The sequence below is a fragment of the Magnolia sinica genome, chromosome 17 (genome assembly GCF_029962835.1).
Source record: "Magnolia sinica isolate HGM2019 chromosome 17, MsV1, whole genome shotgun sequence".
In the NCBI taxonomy this organism is placed as follows: Eukaryota; Viridiplantae; Streptophyta; class Magnoliopsida; order Magnoliales; family Magnoliaceae; genus Magnolia; species Magnolia sinica.
In genome coordinates this window covers 66,268,335-66,290,277 of record NC_080589.1, presented here as the reverse complement: position 1 = coordinate 66,290,277, position 21,943 = coordinate 66,268,335, and the positions used below count along the sequence as shown (strand labels likewise).

The 21,943-nt window shown below is 38.7% G+C and overlaps 1 protein-coding gene across 2 annotated transcripts in view; it reads right to left on the bottom strand.

Moving 5' to 3' along the window:
* The window catches only part of LOC131231369 (silicon efflux transporter LSI2-like), a 41,228-nt gene extending 33,876 nt beyond the window's left edge, over positions 1–7,352 (bottom strand). The window contains exons 1-2 of one of the 2 annotated variants that reach the window (XM_058227532.1): positions 7,256–7,352; positions 1,732–2,937 (exon numbers count right to left, since the gene is read on the bottom strand). In XM_058227532.1, the coding sequence (XP_058083515.1) occupies positions 1,732–2,928 (1,197 nt within the window). In that variant the 5' untranslated portion in view covers positions 2,929–2,937; positions 7,256–7,352. Of the gene's footprint in view, positions 1–1,731; positions 2,938–3,774; positions 3,878–7,255 lie in introns of those variants that run through there. The other variant, XM_058227533.1, reaches the window with a different exon arrangement.
* Positions 7,353–21,943: the final 14,591 nt, after the last annotated feature.

Below are 21,943 nucleotides of genomic sequence, written 5' to 3'. Positions count from 1 at the left end.
GATTTTGATATAAAGTTTTATTTCTATTTTTCACTTAGTATGCACAATCTAATTTGAGTAAGTAGAACTTCAGTCATGTTTCGTTTGAGACATTTGAAAGCTTCAGGACCTCTTAAGGATAGACATACATCATCACACTACATGTCTAATCCTTATACCACAGTTCCTAGTTTCTGATTTATGTCGTTAAGGTTGAATGCATTTGTGATCGTGCTTAGCCTCACTTCGCCTAAATTAAATATTGTGATGACTACCGCGATTCGATGCTGATAATCTTAATAGACCTGATTGAATAGCATTACCCGTATCATCCTATAATTATGTTGGTTAACCATTTGGATGTTTTCTCAAAATCAAAACAAATTCTTTCAAAAGTATTTTCAAAAGATTAATCATTGACATTGATCAATGTGGCCCAAATGGGAGAATGTAAGATCTCTATGAGGTGGGTCTCATCGATCAATGGTCCAGATTAACCTAAAGGCTGGATGATGTAAACGGGTATACCAGTGGGCCCCACTTCCTTGTGATTCTTCTAGAATACCTGTGTTAGTCTGTATAAGGGGTTGGAATGCTATAGCTGTGGTTACGCACATAATAATTTATGTTCTACTAGGATTCTGAAAGTGTGGAGCCGTGTGAAGAGAGTTGTGATGGGTTTCAAACTCTCTTCACCACAACAACTATATAACAAGTGTTAGGTCCCCGATCCTACACACAAGTCAGAAACGCAAGTCCTATCTAATTTTTCCAAATTCAGGTGTAAGGAGAGGAGGATCCCAATATTCTATTATTCTCAGCTATGGTTTCTCAGACAGGTATGTTCTTTTCCTATTATGATCACCATGTTCTATGCACAACAAGGTTCATATTAGACAGGTATGTTCTATGCATAGCAGGTCCATATTAGACAGGTATGTTCTATGCACAGCAAGGTCCACGGGCCTGTTTGCACGAACTAAAATTAGTCTCATTACGTCATAGCATTAGGAACCATCAAAATACATGAACTAAAAAAGGGTATGTTTTCATGTAGGGCACAGATCAAATCAGATTGGATAGTCATATCAGTTTTGTTTTGAGAGAAAGTTAATAGGAAGTAGAATTGAAGAGGGTGTCCATCTTGGTCCATGACATTTTGGAAAAACCCTATATACATCAAACAAACAGGCCCAAAATGCCTTGGCATTCATTGCATTAAGAGTGGAGTAAAAGAATGGAACATCTTCACAATGATCATCCAAAACTTCTCATTAAAAATATGAAAATTGCAGTCATTTGAGAAAGGATAAGATCCACGCAGCAAATTTTCAAATAGCATGCAGTTTCAATCAAGGTATTAAAAAATGGTTAGGTAACAGCCGTTCTGGTGACAGTGGGACCCATTACACGGTATAGGGTTGTAATGGCTGATCTGAAAAAAAAGGGCTTGTAATGGCCTTAATGAACTTGTAATAGACTGTAGGGGGCTTAATGGGCTAATACGGGGCGATACATGGTCAATACATTTTTATTTTATTTTATTTTTCTCTTAAAAAAGATTTAGACCATAACAGCAACGACCGTTCTTATTATTGGATAGCATGGTTTCAATCATTTAAAACAAAAATCCATGACTGTCAATATCAATCTATTAGAAGTATTACTATAGCAGCAATAAATTCATGCAAAAAATGAATATATTCCCTTAGGCTCCCTCAAAAAGAAATCGAAAAGTCGATGGGTGTTTACCTTCTCCAAGCATGGTCGGGCATCTTTGAAATCAATAACCACCAGAGCAAGAGCAGCAGTAACTGCAGTCCACGACATGTTTAGCCCCACCAGCAGTGAAACCAGCATTCCAACAGTCACAAGATAAACGCATGTCTTCCAGAACAACCTCTTCCACCTGTTCCACAACGCCATCACACCTTCCTTTCCGTCTGAAGAATCGACGGAAGCTGAATCTTCCCCACAGTTTATCTGGGCATCGTCATTTAAACCACCCTTCTCGGACTGCCTTGACGTGACAACTTCCTCTCTTGCAAGTTCTGCGCTTCCAGTTGCATCCTTCGACGCGTTTGAAGTCTTCACAGACTCAATCCTGCCAGGTGTCTGTCTCTGTATATCATTCTCACTGATACTCGTGTGGATTTTAAGGCTCTCGAGATGACCGGGATCCCTATTCACAAGCAACCTTGGACTCCACTCCGGAGGATCCAAAGACGTAACGTGTGACATTGTTGCAGGTGAAAACCGATGCGAATGCACACCGTCTTCGGCGACGAATTCTGCTACTGCTGCCAGTTCCACGTCCTTCTCAACAGACAACAGCTTCCAAAACAAGCATAAGAGAATACAAACATTGACAACCACACCCAGGAGCATGGCGGGGATGATCCCTACCAAGAACTCCCCGAATGAAATCTTACTTTGAATAGCTATAACCAGATTCTGTGGGTTCCCGATCGGGGTCGCTGATGATCCAATATTCGCACTGGAGGCGAGCGCGAGCAAGAATGGCTGAGGTGGGAGGTTGTTCTGCCGAGCGATCTTCAAGACGAATTCAGTTAGGACAACACAAGAGGTGTCGTTGGTGAAGAACGCACTCGAGACTGCGGAGATGAGGCAGATTCGACAGAGCAAGTCCTTGCCACCACGGCTCCTCCATGTGAGGAGCCGACCCAAGTACTTGAACATGTCGGCCTGCTCAAGGTAGAAGGAAACAACCATGGTGCCGAAGAGGAGGCCGAGGATGGGGAGGTCAATGGCAGCATAAGCTTGGTCGGGGCTCATCACACGGAAGATGACCATGAGCATGGCGCCGAGAAGGGACCCGGCGGTCCGGCCAATTGGGAGAAATGGCACGGCGGGGAAGACAGCAAGGACCCAAAAGATGACAAAGGCAATGGAGCCTAGAACTACTTTGCTTGTGGGTGCCATGGCCATGTTTGGACACTTAATAAAGAGAACCCAAAAAAAAAAAAACACAGAGAGGAGGAAAACAATCAAATATTGAGATTTATAGCTCCTTGAATTGAGAATTTCTGCAATTTAGATTCTTAAGAGATAAGGAAAAAGACCCAAAAACCAAATGGCTTCAAAATTTCAAGAAATTCAAGCTTTGATTACATTCTAACAAGAACACCCAAAAATATACATGTATAGAAGTATAAAAATTTCAATTCAAAACCAAACACAGTTCCAAGAAATGCAAGACTTGAAATAATTCTAGTGAAAACAAAAACAAAACCCAGAAAAAAATAAATAAAAATAAAAACAGAATGGCGAGAAATCTCAACCTTCGATTAGAACTTAAAGCCAGAAAAATCAAAATCTCCAGAAAAATCCAACCGTTCGATCAAATCCAAATGGACATTTCAGGAAGAATCAAAAGCGCCACAAATACAAACCTCGTTAGAATTCATTCTACAAACTCTAGAAATGATTCCACACCCTTTTTTTTAATACCAAATTCACGTTCCAAACCACTTTTATAAGAAAACCCAAAATTCAAAAATCCATTAAATCCAGGAAAAAAAAATAAAATCAATTTTCTGAATATTAATAGCCCATTTACAAGAAAATTCAAATTAAAAACAAAATTCAGATTTCAAATGCCGTCAGATCTGACATTTTGATTTTCTCCAATGACAATCTTATCCAAACACTCCAAATTCAGTATTAAAAAATAATAATAATAAGAGGGCCCAAAAATCAAAAATCAAAATTCCAATAACAAATGACAACTCAAAAGGCTAGAGAAAAAAAAGGAAAGATAAGAAACCTACTAACCTTACTCAAGAAATCAGTAGACTTGGACTGAAGTTTAAGTGATTTTGAGCCACAGGAATTGCAGCTGTGTATGAACCTGTTTATGGCCTAGTATGCATTATGAACACTCTGCTTGTGGCGTTGGTTTTCTCTGCATGCCCAGTTTATAGAGTTATGTCGTCCTCGACCGAGGATATGTGCATAGTGTACACGTGTTTCTGGTTCGTGCAAGTTGGGACACATGGACCACTGATCTGAACCGTTGGAATGTTGGATCCAATTGCAGATGGAAGGTTCCGCATAATATTTCAGATTGGTAAATTCATGTCCGTCCATTCTGTGGCCTTCTTTTTTTTTTTTTGCAGTTGAGTGTATGTACTGTCGCTGTATTCCATCCGAGACGGGATCCAGTGCAGAGCTTTGTACATTAAGCTTAATATACAGCGCCATGTTTGGGGCCCACTAGTTATGTTTGAATGAAATCCAATCCGTCCATCAGGTTCTAGAAATTGTGATATCATTTTCAAATCAAATAGATCTTAAAATCATGTGGGCCACACGACAAGAAACAGTTGAGATCGCAACAGCCACCATTAAAAACCTTCCACATGGGGTGTGGGCCCAATTTTTTATCTGTATCTCATTTAATCTATTCATAAGATGGGCCCCACCAGAATGACTGAACAAAAAAAATATCATATCATTTGAAATTCAGGTGGGCCACATCAAGTGCTTTTGGATCCCTTTGGATGATTTCATATGGTGTGACCCACCTGAGGTTTGGAGTGACCTGATATTTGGTGAAAAGTAAGAACATGAAATTTCTAACATGATGGACGGATTGGATCTTATGAAAAATTCATGATGGTCCCCGTACATTGCATTGTAGATTAAGCTTAACCTACACAGCGTTTAGTGGATCCGGCCTGTGTCTCACGTGAACAGTCTATTTTGCAGATCACATTTGAGAGGCTAGGATTGCACTATCGTGGGTAATTTTGGGGACATGACAGGACGCCTCCTGCGCTGGGAACTTAGGTGGGCCCCACTGTGATGTTTGCAAGAAATCCTTACTGTCCATCCGTTTTGTGAGTTCATTTTAAGGCATGTTACAAAAAATGAGCCGTATCAAGTGAGCCTTACTTAAGGAAAATGTGGTTAGGAAAATTCCCACCATTGAAACATTCCTGGGTTCAACCGTGATGTTTAGATGCCATTCATACCTTTAATAACATCATTCCTATTGAAATGAACTGAAAATAAAAATATTAGCATGAATGAAAATTTTTGAGCCCCACGTATATTTCATGTGGACATTTAATTATCATGTTTTCAGCTCACTTGAGCTTTGGATACTGTTTATTTTCTGTAACATGCCCTTAAATGAACTCATAAAATGGGTGGATAGGGAGAATTTCTCACAAACACCACAGTAAGCCCCACCTAATTTCCAGCTTTCGCAGGTAATCTGCGTCCAGATATGACACACCCACAGCATGACTGAGAGAGATATGTCGGACTGCTGAGTCATTCGCCAGTTGTGCAATTTGACAACCCGGGTAGGTCTTGAAATATCTCATGATTTCTGACTTTGGATGTTTTGGGACGACTATCTTATGAAGTAGGATAGTACTTTCCAAACCACCTGAATTGGTACTGTGCTAGTGGTCACAAGGTGCACGAGACCTATGTAAGGTTATCAACTCCATTCAATGGACAGAAAATCTTCAACCTTTATGTCAGTGAGGCTTAAAGAGGGAGATTTTACTCTGACCAATGGTTTAGATCCTGGAAAAGCCGATTGATCAGATGGGTAGGATCTTCCTACTACTGGAATTTTCCTCACACGTGGTCAGCTAAAAATCCCACGGTACAGTTTGTTGTGGACTACTAAACTAAGGTGATCTCGCGAACTACTGATGGTCTTACATTTCTTTTCCACCAGGGTTCCATCAAATATATTATAATCCGTGGAAGAGATTCGTCGGCAACGGTAAAGAATCGGAAAGCAGATTGGCTGGCGTACCTGGTCACATCAGCTAAATAGCTGTTGTATCGACCTAAGCAAGTTCCGTGGGTCCTATTATGCGGTAATTGGTATATCCAAACCGTCCACCCATTTTTCGAGCTCGTCTTAAGGCTTGAGATGAAAAATAAGACAAATCTAACTATCAAGTAAACCACACTGAAAAAAGTAGTGGGAAATTGAACGTCTACCATTGAAACCCCTTTTGGGGTCACAAAAGTTTTGGATCAATATGAAATTTTTTTTTTCTCCCCTCTTCATTCAGGTCTTTTTAGCCTTATGAACAGATTGGATGAAAAATAAACATTACGATGGGCCCTACGAATTGCTTACCGATGAAAATCATTATCTCCGCTACTATTTGTGGTGTGGTCCATATGATATTTGGATATGATTTATTTTTTGGATAATAATCTAAAATGATCTCTAAAAATAGATGAACAGTTTAGATATAATAAATACATCACTATGGGCCATGTCACTTTGATCTCCTTTGAATCGTTCGTACAACTTGGAGCTCGAGGACTGTCAGTTCTCGTCTTCGTGCCACATGTACCCACGGCAGCTATATATCTGATGTGTGGTACAGCAGCCAATCCGATTCCAGAGAATCACTATTAGAGTTGGGTAGAATCGTGACTGATCCGATAGATCCGATCCGATTCGACGGATCTAAATCGAAAGTTATGATCAGTATAGATTGAGTTAGCCCAGTTAGATCCGACCGTTCATCGGATTAAGTTTGGATCAATGTCAATCTGAACCGAAAAAAAAAAAATCTATTTTTTGGAATATTAATAGCCCATTTACAAGAAAATTCAAATTAAAAATAAAATCATATTTCAATTCAAAAACCAAACAACAGTTCCAAGAAATGCAAGACTTGATATAATTCTAGTGAAAACAAAAACAAAACCCAGAAACCAGAAAAATCAGATTGGCGAGAAATCACAACCTTCGATTAGAACTAAAAGCCAGAAAGATCAAAATCTCCAGAAAAATCCAACCGTTTGATCAAATCCAAATGGACATTTCGGGAAGAATCAAAAGCCCAACAAATACAAACCTTGGTAGAATTCATTCTACAAACTCTAGAAATGATTCCACATCCTTTTCTTTTTACCAATTTCACATTCCAAAACACTTTTATAAGAAAACCCAAAATTGAAAAATGCATCAAATCCAAAAAAAAAAAAAAAAAAATCTATTTTCTGCAATACCCGTTTGCTTCAAAATATTAATAGCCCATTTACAAGAAAATTCAAATTAAAACAAAAATCAGATTTCAAATGCCGTCAAATCTGACATTTTAATTTTCTCCAATTACAATCTTCTACAAATTAGATAATAACAAAACACTCCAAATTCAGTAAAAAAAAAGGGCCCAAAAATCAAAATTCAAATTTCCAATAACAAATGACAACTCAAAAGACTACAGAAAAAAGGATGAAGAAAGACAAGAAACTATCTACTAACCTTACTCAAGAAATCTGTAGATTTGGACTGAAGTTGCGGTCGTTTTGAGCCACAGTAATTGCAGCTGTGTATGAACTTGTTTCTGGCCGAGCATGAATTAAGAGCAATGTGACTGTGGCGTTCGTTTTCACTGCATGGCGCATGCCCAATTTATAGGAGTTATGTCGTCCGCGACCGAGGATATGTGCACTGTGTACACGTGTTTCTGGTTTGTGCATGTTGGGACACATGGACCACTGATCTGAACCGTTGGAATGTTGGATCCATTCTGTGGCCTTTTTTGCAGTTGAGTGTACGTACTGTCGCTGTATTCCATCTGAGACGGGATCCAGTGCAGAGCTTTGTACGTTAAGCTTAATATACAGCGCGATGTTTGGGGCCCACGTTGGTGTTTGAATGAAATCCAATCCGTCCATCATGTTCTCAAAATCGTGATCTCATTTTCCACAAAAAACGATCTGAAAATATATGGACCACACACGACAAAAAACAGTTGAGATGGCAACAGCCACTATTAAAAAACCTTCCACATGGGGTGTGGGCCCAATTTGTTCTCTGTATCTCATCCAATCTATTAATTATATGGCCCCCACCAGAATTAATGAACAGAAAAATATCAGATCATTTGAAATTCAGGTGGGCCACAACAAGTGCTTTTGTATCCTTTTGGATGATTTCACATGGTGTGGCCCACCTAAGGTTTGGAGTGGCCTGATTGTTGGAAAAAAATAAGAACATGAAATTTCTAACATGATGGACGGATTGGATCTTATAAAAAGTCAATCTGATCCCCACACATTGCGTTGTAGATTAAGCTTATCCTACATAGCGTTTAGTGGATCCGGCCTGTCTCATGTGGACCGTCTATTTTCAGATCACATTTGAGAGGCTAGGTTTGCACTATCGTGGGTAATTTTGGGGACATGTCCCACCCACAGTGATGACCGAGAGACGGTTAAGGTCGGATTGCCGAATCATCGGCCACTTGTGCAATCTGACAACCCGGGTAGGTTTTGATACATCCGCTGATTTCTGATTTTGGAGGCCTGGGGATTAATATTCAGTTTTTTTACCACTGTAAACCCCACCTTTTACCCAGCATCTTTTGTAAATTCTCCCAAACTTTACTTCCTATACTAGACTGATTATGTACGGACACACTATTTAAAAACCAAAATACTCTTACTTTATGATATATACTCAAAAATACTCTTACATTCACAGGGCACCGTAAAAGGGCTGAAGGTCGTAGCTAAATATCCATGGCTAGGTAGTGTAGCCATTGGGGGTAGCGAGGCCACTGCCAGTTCGGCGTGACCCCGCCGATCCAGACGGAGGTGGGCAAGGCTAAGGCCTGAGTACTCTAGGGCTCTCTATAGACATGTGGGGCTCCTTTTAGCCATTTTAGCATCTTTTTTTAGCCTCCAAACACCCCATTTCAAAATCTTCCTAATCCCTCTCCCTCAAAACCCAAAAACCTCCCTTAAAGCCCATTCTCCGCATCCAATCCTCTCCACCAAACCCCATTTCCCTAAATCCTCTTCATCTTTAGGCCATCTATTTACCAAAATTTTTCCTTTCAAACCCAAATCCCTCAAAACCCCTCATTCCTTAAACCCGTCTTCCTCAAGGGGGTGTTTGGCGCAAGGTATTAGACGAGATTAAGTGGGATAGAATTGTATTTGGTCCTGTGCAATTCTATCCATCATTTGGAGAGGATGGGAAAGGTTGGGATTAGTTGGGATGGAATTACATTTATTCCCATGGAATTGCATTTGGTCCATGCAGGATTTCTGTGGATTTTAAAATCCATTATACATGTGGGCCCCACATTGATGCATGCGTTTATCTATGTCGTTCATTTATATACACCGTTTACATGTGACATTGCAGCTATATATATGTATAAGTAAACGACATCCGTTGTGAATTTGGTCCGTGGATTACAATTTCATGGTCCACCAAACACGATTTTACTTAATCCGATGTTTTCCAGTAGAAATTTTTTTATCCCAAACATGGGATTGGATGGCTACAATACCATAGTATTTCTAGACATGCTATCATTGTACAATAATGTTGTTAATCCCATCTAATACAATTCAATACCATTCAAATCCACAGACCAAACACGCCCCAAGGGAATAACTACTCCGAATCCATGGAGCTGGAAATTGAGCAAGGAAAACTTGAAATTGAGCGAAGCAAAATAAAAATTCAGCGATGCAAACTGGAAATTAAGTGAGGCAAACTGGAAATTCAATGAGTTAAACTAGAAATTGAGTGAGGCAAAGAGGAAATTGAGCGAGGTAAAGAGGAAATTGAGCGAGGCAAGCTGGAATTTAAGCGAGGCAAGCTGGAAGTTAGGCGAGGCAAACAGGAAGTTGGGCGAGGCAAGCTGAAAATTCAGCGAAACAAAAAGGAAATTGAGCGAGGTAAGCTAGAAGTTCAACGAGGCAAGCTAGAATTTGAACGCGGCAAACTGGAAGTTAGGCGAGGCAAACAGGAAGTTGAGCGAGGCAACCTGGAAATTCAGCGAGGCAAACTGTAAATTCAGTGAGGAAAACATGTAATTCAGTGAGGTTAGCATGAATTGAGCGAGGCAAACTGCAAATTCAGCGAGGCAAATTGGAAATTGTGCGAGGTAAACTAGAAATTCAGCAAGGCAATCATGAAATTCATCGAGGCAAACTAGAAATTTAACGAGGCAATCATGAAATTCAGCGAGGCAAACTAGAAATTTAACGAGACAAACATGAAATTCAACGAGGTAAATCAGAAATTGAGTGAGGCAAACTAGAAATTGAGCGAGGCAATCTGAAAATTCATCGAGGCAAATTGAAAATTCGGTGAGGCAAACATGAAATTGAGCAAGGCAAGCATGAAATTAAGCGAGGCAATCTGGAAATTCAGCGATGCAAACATGAAATTTAACGAGGCAAACTAGAAGTTGACCGAGGCAAAATGTAAATTCAGCGAGGCAAACTAGAAATTGAGCAAGCCTCAATATCCCCATTCAATCTTTCAAATTTTCATTGAATATAAATTTTCATTCTGTATAAATTTTATAGAGAATATCAAAACACTGAATATAATACAACATTTCACAAAAATTCCCTCCCATCTTCCTCCCATGCCAACGACAAATATCATTTATAGGTTACAGTCAAACAATTATATGCTATTGACTTCCTCCAAACGGTAGTGAATTTTTACATATCTGTTCCCACCAAGGCACGGCCGTTATACAACATATTAATGAATTTCATTACAAATATACTGCAGTCATAAGCATTGCTTTGCTTCAGTACCGATTTCTCTTCTTTGGCAGTTCATATCTTCCCTTTGAGCGCAGTCATGTCTCTAGTGGCATAGAAGAGAATGAGAAGCGCCTCGGTCATCATTTTGATCTGGAGCTCATTTCTCAATCCAGTCGAACTTGGATATAGTTGTCTAAAAGCCCATTTGCCCAGCCTAGCCAATTAGCTTTTTTAAAAATTCAAACTATAAACCTTATTTTCTCTCTCATTCTAAAATAATAAAATTTTCTTTTCCTATTTTCTAAAAATTTAAAGGATAGAAGGTGCAATAAAAAAGAAAATGGGGATTGCCTAAACAGATTTAGCCGACTATCATGCTTCTCTAACCACCCTTCACCATGTCAAACCACCATTTCAGTAAACACTTGGAGGATGGGTTCAGGAATCCAACAAAAGAATCGTCACCTACAAACATAAATTACAAAATATATCAAAATTAAAGTTCACTGGATATTTAGTGACTCATAATGTAAAAAATCAGACATAATTGAAAACAATCAAGCACTTAATAAATTTGAGCGAGCTTCAGATGAAATTGAATAAGCCTCAACTGAAATTAAGCGAGACAAACATGAAATTGATCGATGCAAACATTAAATTAATCAATGCAAACATTAAATTGAGTGAGATAAACATGCAATCCAGCAAGCATCAAAGGAAATTGAGCGAGGCAAACTGGAAATTAAGCGAGGGAAACATGGAAATTGAATAAGGGAAGTTGGAATTTGAGTGAGGTAAATTGAAATTTGAGAAAGGCAATACAAGGAATTGAGCGAGGCAAATTAGAAATTGAGAGAGGGAAGCATGGAAATTAAGCAAGGAAAACTAGAAATTCAGCGATGGAAACATGAAATCGAGCAAGGGAAGTTAGAATTTGAGCAAGGTAAACTGTAATTTGAGTGAGGTAAAACTAGGAATTGAGCGAGGCAAACTAGAAATTGAGCGAGGGAAGCATGAAAATTTATCGAGGCAAACTACAAATTCAGCGAGGCAAACTGAAAATTGAGCAAGGCAAACTAAAATTTGAATGAGGCAAACTAGAAGTTGAGCGAGGCAAATTAGAAATTAAGTGAGAAAAGCATGAAAATTGAGCGAGGTAAACTACATATTAAGCTAGGCAAACTGAAAATTGAGCGAGGCAAACTAGAAATTAAGCGAGGCAAACTGAAATTTGAGCTAGGCAAACTATAAATTCAGTGAGGCGAATTACAAATTGAGCAAGGCAAACTAGAAATTAAGCGAGGCAAGCTGAAAATTGAGCGAGGAAAACTGAAAATTTAGCAAGGCAAGCTGAAAATTTAGTGAGGCAACCTAGAAATTCAGCGAGGCAAACTAGAAATTGAGCGAGGGAAACATGAAATTGAGCGTGGGAAACATAAAATTGAGTAAGGCAAACTAAAAATTAGGCAAGGCAAACAGAAAATTCAATGAGGTAAGCTAAAAATTAAGTGAGCTAACCTAAAAATTCAGCAAGGTAAACTAGAAATTGAGCGAGGGAAACATGAAATCGAGCGAGGCAAACTAAAAATTGAACAAGGCAAATTGAAAATTCAGCAAGACAAACTAGAAATTCGGCGAGGTAAAGTGAAAATTGAGTGAGACAAACTAGAAATTCAGCAAGGCAAACTGGAAATTAAGCGAAGCAAACTTAAAATTGAGCAAGGCAAACTAGAAATTCAGCGAGGCATGTTCAAACATGAAATTCAGCGAAGCATATAGGAAATTGAGCGAGGTAAACAGGAAATTAAATGAGCATCAAAGAAATTTGAGCGAGGCAAACATGAAATTCAGCGAGGTAAACAAAAAATCAAGCGAGGCAAACAGAAAATTAAATGAGCATCAAAGAAAATTGAGCGAGGTAAACATGAAATTCAGCGAAGCAAATAGGAAATTCAGCGAGGCAAACAAGAAATTGAACAAGCATCAAAGGAAATTTAGTGAGGCAAACATGAAATTGAGAGAGGCAAACAAGAAATTTAGCGAGGCAAACATTTAATTAAGAGAGGTAAAGATGTAATTCAACGAGCATCAAAAGAAGTTTAGTAATGTAAACTGAAAATTAAGCGAGACAAACATGAAATTGAGTGAGGAAAATATAAAATTTAACAAGGCAAACATGAAATTCAACAACCTTAAAAGGAAATTGAACGAGGTAAGCATGAAATTCAACGAGACTAACTTGAAATTGAGCGAGGCTAAGAAGAAATTGAGTAAGGCTAACATCATATTGAGCGAGGCTAACATCATATGAAATTGAACAAGCCTAACATGAAATTGAACGAGCCTATAATGAAATTGAGCGAGGCTAACTTGAATTTGAACAAAGTTAACTTGAAATTCAGCGTAGCTAACATGAAATTCAGTAAGGCTAGCATGAATTTGAATGAAAATCAAGTGAAATTGAACAAGCCTAACACGTAATTGAATGAGCTTCACATGAAATTCAATGAGTACTTCGGTGAAGTTGACCAAGTAGTTCATGAAATTGACAGAGTGGTTCATAAAATTTACCATTACATTACATGAATTTATGGAAGTTCTCAGTCATATTTTTGTCATTTCTCTGTCAAATTCATGAATTTCTCAGGAAATTTCACCAATCATATACAGGGAATGTCAGCGACAACTTGAGCATTTTTCCGAGAAGTAGGTCAAATGTACCAAGAACTCTTGCAAATTGGAAATCAGATTACTCAGTACACTCTTATCGTACTGAGTTAACTGAGTTGGGCCCGCCTTGAATGTATGTGGACTATCCACGATGCTCATCTGTTTTTTCATCTAATTCAAGGGTTTGAACCAAAAATCGTAGCATATCCAAATATTAAGTGGATCATACCACAGGAAACAGTGATTCCACCGTTGAAACCTTGCTAGGCCCCACAGTGATGCTTTATTTGTCATCCATCATGTTCATAGGATGATGTATACATGGATGAACTAAAAACCCATATGCAACCTTAATCCAACACTTTAATGGCCCATAAAAAATTTACTCGGTTTAGGGCAATATATTAAAATATACCTGTGGTGTGTGCTTTCTTCGGTAGAGGCACCATTTTCAAATAATCCAAAAAAATGCTGATATATGAAGAGGGTGTGATCCAATGCAGGGGTACTTCCGTCCAAATAAACGAGTTTTATAGAAGTGGAGAAGATGGTCGATGCAAGGCAAGGGTATTTTCGTCCAGAAAAAGGGTTTTTGTGGAAATAGAGGAAGTCTTCAAGTTTCGAATTCTATTGCCTAATGGCGCCATCACAGACTTAATTTTAGATGGACCTAGGGAGGAGATGTTCATCGATGAATTTGTTGGGGTTGTGAGAATAGAGTTTGAAAGATACGCAAAAAGAACACTTGGAATTAAGCGAAAGATAATATGGGATGGAGACGTTTATCTTAAAGATCCATTAGTGAGGGAAACGTGAAATTAAGCGAGGCAAACTACAAATTGAGTGAGGCAAACTAAAAAATGAGTGAGGCAATATAGAAATTCAGTGAGGCAAGCTAAAAATTGAGTAAGGCAAGCTAGAAAATCGAGTGAGGCAAACTATCAAATGAGCGAGGGAAACATGAAATTCATCGAGGCAAATAAGAACTTCAACGAAGCAAATTGAAAATTGAGCAAGACAAGCTGAAAATTGAGCAAGGTAAATTGAAAATATAGCGAGACAAACTTCAAAGATAGCGAGGCAAAGTAGAAATTGCGTGAGGCAAACTAGAAATTGAGCGAAAATTGACCATGGCAAATTGAAATTTGAGTGAGGCAAGTTAAAAATTGAGCGAGGGAAACATCATATAGCAGGCTTCGCTAAAGGTTTATTGTAAAATCCTCAGATGAACATGAAGAGGAAGTATTCAAGTTTCAAATTTTATTGCCTAATGGTGCCATCACAGACTTAATTTTACATGAACCTGGGGAGGAGATGTTCGTCGATGAATTTGTTGGTGCTGTGATAATAGAGTTTGAGAGATCTGCAGAAAGAACACTTGGAATTAAGTGAAAGAAAATGTGGGATGGAGACATTTATATCGAAGATTAATCAGCGAGGGATACATGAAATTGAGCGAGGCAACTTAGAAATTCAGCGTTGGAAGCTGGAAATTGAGCGAGGCAAGCTTTAAAATGAGTAAGGCAACCTAAAAATTGAGCAAGGTAACTTAGAAATTCAACGAGGCAACCTAAAAATTGAGTGATGCAAACTACAAAAATTGAGCGAGGGAAACATAAAATTGAGCGAGGCAAACTAGAAATTGAGCGATGCTAGCTAGAAATTCAGCGAGGCAAACTAGAAATTTATGTATGCAAACTAGAAATTAAGCGAAGTAAACTAAAAATTCAGCGAGACAAACTAGAAACTCAACGAGGCAAGTTGAAAATTGACCCGGTAAACTGAAAATTAAGCGAGGCAAGTTGAAAATTAAGCGAGGCAAGCTGAAAATTGAGCAAGGCAAACAAGAAATTAAGCGAGGGAAACTGAAAATTGAGCGAGACAAAATAGAAATTCAGCGAGGCAAACTAGAAATTGAGTGAGGGAAGCTAAAAATTGAGCGTGACAACTTGAAAATTGAGCGAGGCAAAGTAGAAATTTGGCGAGGCAAACTAAAAATTGAACAAGACAAACTGAAAATTCAGCAAGGCAAGCTTGAAATTGAGCGAGGCTAACTTGAATTTGAGTGAGGCAAACTAGAAATTCAACGAGGTAAAATAGAAATTGAGTGAGGAAATCTGAAAATTGAGCGAGGCAAACTGAAAATTGAGCGAGGCTAACTTAAAATTCAGCGAGGCTAACATGAAATTCAATGAGGCTAACATGAATTTGAATGAACTTTAAATGAAATTGAACTAGCCTAACACATAATTGAACGAGCTTCACATGAAATTCAACGAGTACTTTGGTGAAGTTGACCGAGCAGTTAATGAAATTGACCGAGCGGTTCATAAAATTTTCTGTTATATTACATGAATCTATGGAAGTTCCCAATCATGTTTTTATCATTTCTCTGTTACATTCATGAATTGATTGGAGAATTTCACCAATCATGAACCGGAAATGTTGGCGATGACTCGAGCATATTGTCGAGAAGTAGGTCAAATGGATCAAGAACTCTTGCAAATTGGAAATCAATTTGCTCAGTACGCTCTTATCGTACTAAGTTAACTGAGTTGGGCCCACCTTGAATGTATGTGGACTATCCATAATGTTCATCCGTTTTTCCATCTAAATTAAGGGTTTGAGCCCAAAATTGTAGCATATCCAAATATCAACTGGATCATACCACATGAAACAGTGATTCCACTGTTGAAACCTTGCTAGGCCCCATAATGATGTTTTATTTGTAATCTATCAAGTTCATAGGATGATGTATATATGGATGAACCAAAAACCTAGATGCAAGCTTCATCAAACAGTTCAATGGCCCATAAAAATTTACTCTATTTAGGGCAATATATTAAAATATACCTATGGTGCGTACTTTTTCCGTGGAGGGACCATTTTCAGAAAATCCAAAAAAATGTTGATGTGTGAAGGGGGCGCGATCCAATGTAGCAGTATTTCTGTCCAAACTAAAGGGGTTTTGCAGAAGTCTAGAGGAAGGTACGATCCAAGGTAGGGATATTTTCATCCACGGCCAGGGTTTTTTTGTTTCTTTTTCCTAGAAATAGAATGAGGCAAACTGGTGAAAGAAATGCGTTTGAAAAGCAAAGGTATTTTCGTCCTCAATTGGTCTGTCCATATGTGAGAGGTTTACACTGGGAAATTAAGTTTGAGAGGGTTAAGAAAAGACGCTTGGGAAAAGGTGGTGTTACAGTGGTCAATTTCTCATTACCATCTTATGAACTCGCCTAGTATTTTCCAGACCACTTGAATTGGTAGTCCTCTAGTGTCCACAAGGTACATAAGGCCTCGGTAAGGTCATCGGATCCATTCAACGGACAGAAAATCTTCAACCTTTATGTCGTGGGACTTAAAGAGGGAAATTTTTACTCTGACCAATGGTTTAGATCCCGGAAAAGCCAATTGATCGGATGGTTAGGATCTTCCTACCACTGGAACTTTTCTCACACGTGGTCAGCTAAAGATCATGAGGTACAGTTTGTCGTGGACTACTAAACTAAGGTGATCTCGCGAACTTATGATGGTGTTCCTTGTCTTTTCAACGAAAGGGTTCCATCAAACATATGACAAACTGTGGAAGAGCTGCGTTAGTAGAGAATCGCTATCAGCAACGGAAGCGGATTGGCTCGTGTACTGCACACCAGCGACATGGCTGATGTGTTGACGTAACCAAGTTCTGTGGGTCCCATCATGAGGTATGTGCTATATCCCAACCGTCCTTTCATTCAGCGAGCTCGTCCTAAGGCATAAACCGAAAAATAAGGCAGATCCTTAAGATCAAGTAGACCACAATGCAAAAAACTGGGGGTATTGAACTTCTACCATTGAAACCATTTGGGGAATTACAGAAGTTTTGGGTCGATATGATATTTGTTTTTCGACTTCATCCATGTCTGTGTGACCTTATGAACAGATTGGATGGAATATAAACACTATGGTGGGCCCTATGGATGTTTTAACGGTTAGAATCATTGTCCCATTGCTATTTCTGGTGTGGTCGAATTAAGATTGGATATGAAGCATTTTTGGTAACATGCTCTAAAATGATCTCAAAAAATGGATGAACGGTGTGGATATAATAAATACATCATTTTGGGTCCCATGTAACTTTGATCTACTTTGAGCCGTTCGTACAACTCGGAGCTCGAGGAGCTGCAACGACGTCATGTACCCACGCGAGCCATATCGCTGGTGTTCCGTACACCACCCAATCCGCTGCCATCAGCAACGTGCCCGGCCTAGGAAACGGATTGGCTACTCCCCTGCCACCAGCCCCGTGGCTGATGGTCGGTTCTCTGTGGGCCACACCATGATGTATGTGTTTCATCCATTCTGTTAATCCATTTTAAAGATGATTTTAGGGATTTAATTCGAAAATGATAGAGATATAAATCTCAGGCGGACCACACCACATGAAAACAATAGTGATTGGATATCCACCATTTAAATCTTCTTAAGGCCCACTGTACTGTTTATTTGACATCCAATCTGTTTATTAGGTTAAATAGACCAGACAAAGGGTAAAAACAAAAATCAGCTTGATCCAAAACTTTTATAGCCTCTAAAAAGTTTGAGATTTTTATATTCTAACTTTTGGTCTCATCCCATAAAATGATATAAAAAAATATATGTCCAGCATGAATGAAACACATAGAGCACCGACAACCAGCCATTGGCTGTGGCAGGGGAAGTAGCCAATCCGTTTCCCCTGGCGTAGTAGTCTGCGGAGTACTAGAGGAATTCATAGTACGCTATTTGGGCAATGTATATAGATGATAGGAACCGTTCAAGTGGTAGATCCATCATGAATAGCACGTGGAAAGGTATGACATGCTAAAAGCCTCAAATGATACAATATTAAACGGTTTATATTCAAATCCATTTTTCAATGGTCAGAATGATCTTTAAAGAAAAAGAAGGCATTTCTTGGCCTTATAAATGGTGGGACCCACATATTAACTTATCCACATTGCCCAGCTGGTGGACCATGATCTCACGCCATCACGAAAGGCTTCCCTTCCTCTCATCCATTTTTAACAAAGGACTAGCAAGATGCACGTGCATTGCACGAGGGAATCGCTTGAATCATAAGTAGGGCCCAGCTGATGAGCGGACCTGCTTGATTCATTGACAGAGGTTTATTAGAATACATCCATCCGTACTGAAGTATCATATGTCAAGTTCTTAGTATTTGACTTTTGGGTTATCTTTCAATGATCTGAACCCTTCATTGGATGGGCCTTTCCTTGGATTTTTTTTATTTATTTTTGGTTGTTTTTCCTTTGATATACGTCTCCTTACTCTTAAATAATCCAAGGGTTAAAATATTTCAATCTAAGAGGTATTTTAATCCACCGTCCAGGCCCTTCTGATGACGGGGGGGTAAAAAAGATAAGCACCCAAATTAGAATATTTCAACCCTTGATTCTGGGTTGTTTTCCCTTAGATATGGACTGTCTCCTACCTCTTGAATAATAGGGTTTAAATGTTTCAATATTCTAAGAGTTTTTTAATCCACCGTCCATGACAAGGCCCATCCAATAAAGGGTCGGGATCATTAAAAGATTACCCTAAATTCAAGTGGATTTGGTAAGAGATCTAAACGTATGCCTGCAAGTGGATTTGTAAGATATATAAACCATCTATCATGGTGGGCCCACTTTGAACATCGCAAACATGCCCTGTGCGAAAAAAGATAATCCACTTATCAGGCATATCAAACTCGTGTGTGTGTGTGTCTATATATATATATATATATATATATATATATATATATATATACACGCAGAAAAGAAAAGAATTCAAACGGTTTAAAATCCAGCATACATCTGAGGCTCACTTCACAAGTTGTGGATGTGCGGCAGCAGGGGCACACTGCTCTGATGCATCTCGTGCTGTTGTGACTTAGGAAATTTTTATAGGTATATCACAGGTTTGGAATGATATGCTTGGCCGATAAATGGCTAGAATATATGGTGAGTTAAACTTATAGAATTTAATTGGGTTGGTGAATCAAAGACTCAGAACTTAAGACGACTATTGAAATAGGTTTATGCTCGGAGACTCTCAACCGCTCCTGCTTATACGTGATCTCCGGTGTTCATAACTTTTATCGGATTCAAACACTTTTCATGGGATTCATGACTTTTTAAAGATTTTCAAAGTTCCAGATAACCCGATACTAATTGACTAGCCAATTACCAACAATGATAGGAACCGACTAGTAAATTAAAATTACTATTTTATAAAATCACTATTAAGAAGATCATATTATCTTAACCTAAGGTAGGTTTGGAGGAGATAATAGATACAAAGAAAATGAAAAAAGGAAAGGCAAATGCAATGTGCTAATGATTCAATAATACATAAAATGTTAACAACTAATAAGTAATTACTCGCTGTTTCGACAAGAAATAAATGCGTTTTGATTGGGGAGATCTCATTCAATAATTAACAAAAAAAATAGAAGAACATTCATTATCATAGATTTTATTAATCTGAAATTTGTTTATATCCTCATATCTTTTTTTATTCTGAAACAAAGTACAAAGAATTAGTGCAATAAATAAAAGGAGAAGTAGTTCAATGGTAATTTCGACGTGTTTTGCATCCGTCGGAGCAACAGAGGGGTTATGCGGGTTCAAGATCCTCGCTTCAAGCCGATATTCGATGAATATATATATATATATATATATATGAAATGGTACTATAAGGTCGAGCGCATAAAACCATAACATATGGCCGAGTCATGTCTTAGTGTGAGCCGTTGATGATAAATTTTCAAAATATGCTGTGAAGATGCCATCTCGAAGAAAAAAGGCAAAACCGGATAAATTGGAGTTATACAACTTGGGGTGCATTGCCGTCACCAATTATTTGTGGTCCTCCATGATATATGTGTTATATCCATACCGTCTATCCATTTTGAGATGTCATTTTAAGGCTTTACTGTAAAACTCAGGTAGATTCAAACCTCAAGTGGACCACGACACATAAAGTGGGGACAATGATGCCAATGTTAAAACGTTTCTATGGCCCATCATAATGTTTATTTTACATCCAACCTATCCATAACGTCACACAGAACTGGATGAAGGCACCAAACAAATATCATCTTGATCCAAAACTTTTGTGGCCCCAAGAAGTTTTCAATGGTAGGCGTTCAATCCCTACTACTTTCTATGTTATGGTCCACTTGAGCTTTGGATCTGCTTGATTTTTGTGCCAATGCCCTAAAATGATTTTTCCAAGTGGATGGACGGTGCGGATATAATACTTATATCATGGTGGGGCCACAGAACTTAGCAACGTCAACACGGTCGGTGGCGTGTGGCACACCAACCTTTCTGCTTCCCGTGCGGATTAGATACTGACAGGTTGAGTAGCGAGTCAGCTACTGAAGTGACGTCACCAAGTTATGTGGGTTCCACTATGATGTATGTGTTATATCAACACCGTCTATCCATTTTTAGATATCATTTAATGCATGGGCTAAAGAATGAGGCAATTAAAAAGCTGCAGTGGACCCCACCACAGAAAACTATGGGGAGAGTGATTCCCACAGTTGAAACTATCTTAAGGCCCACCATAATGTTTATTTGAAATCCAACCTGTTCAAAAGTTTTAAAAAGTCATGAAATAAGGGAAAACACAAATATCAGCTTGATCTAAAACTTTGGTGGCCTTTAGAAGCTTTTAATGGTGGACGTCACTGTCCCACTATTTTCTGTGCTGGGATCCACAAGAGCTTTGGATTTAACTCGTTCTTTGGATATTGCCTTAAAATGATCTCTCCAGATGGATGGAAGGTGTGGATACAAAACATACATCATGGTGGGGCCCATGGAGCTTGGTGATGTCACTTCAGTAGCTAGTCTCACTACTCAACCTGTCAGTAGCTAATCCGCGCCCCGCAGAAGGGAGCAGATTAGGTGCGGCCTTCGCCTAACCTATGACAGTGCGTCCCTCATCGAGGGGCCCAACTTGATCTACGTATTGTTTACCCACACGGTCCATCTGTTTTGGAAGACAATTTTAGGTCCTAATTTCAAAAATAAAGAAGATCCAATTCTTCGGTGAACCATACTATCAAAAACAGTAGTGATTGAATACTCTACCATTAAAAACTTCCCATGGCCCACTGTAACGTTTACACCATGCTTATTTTCCATAAAACTTGTTGATACGTTACATAAACCTGGATGAAGTAAAATTAAAAAATATATCAGCTTCATCCAAAATATAAGTGGCCCATTAATTGTCAATCACAACCTTTTACTATGGTTTGGTCCACCAGATAATTGGATCTGCTTCAAGTTCTGAATCATATCGTAGAATGATTTATAAAGACAGATGGGTGGAGTGGATATAAAATTCATACGTCAACGTGGGCCTACAATAAAAACCACACCTTCTTGGGTTATGTCTGAGCCGCACCTAATACACTCCCCATGTAGACAGCATGTCTTATAGATTGTGTGGGATGGAATTTTTATCTACACAGATAGGTGGGCCCAGTAATTGTCATTCATTTTTTCTAGTCATGTTAGGATGTGGGAAAAATAATGAGGTATATCTATAATTCAACTGGGTCACACAACAAGAAAATGTGAGTAGTTAAATGCCTACCGTTAAAGCCTTCCTAAGGTCTATCATTATTCTTATATGCCATCCATACTGTTCACAGGGTCATTCTTGGTCATTCTTACAAGGATGAACTGAAAATACAAAAATATTAGCCCAATCCAAA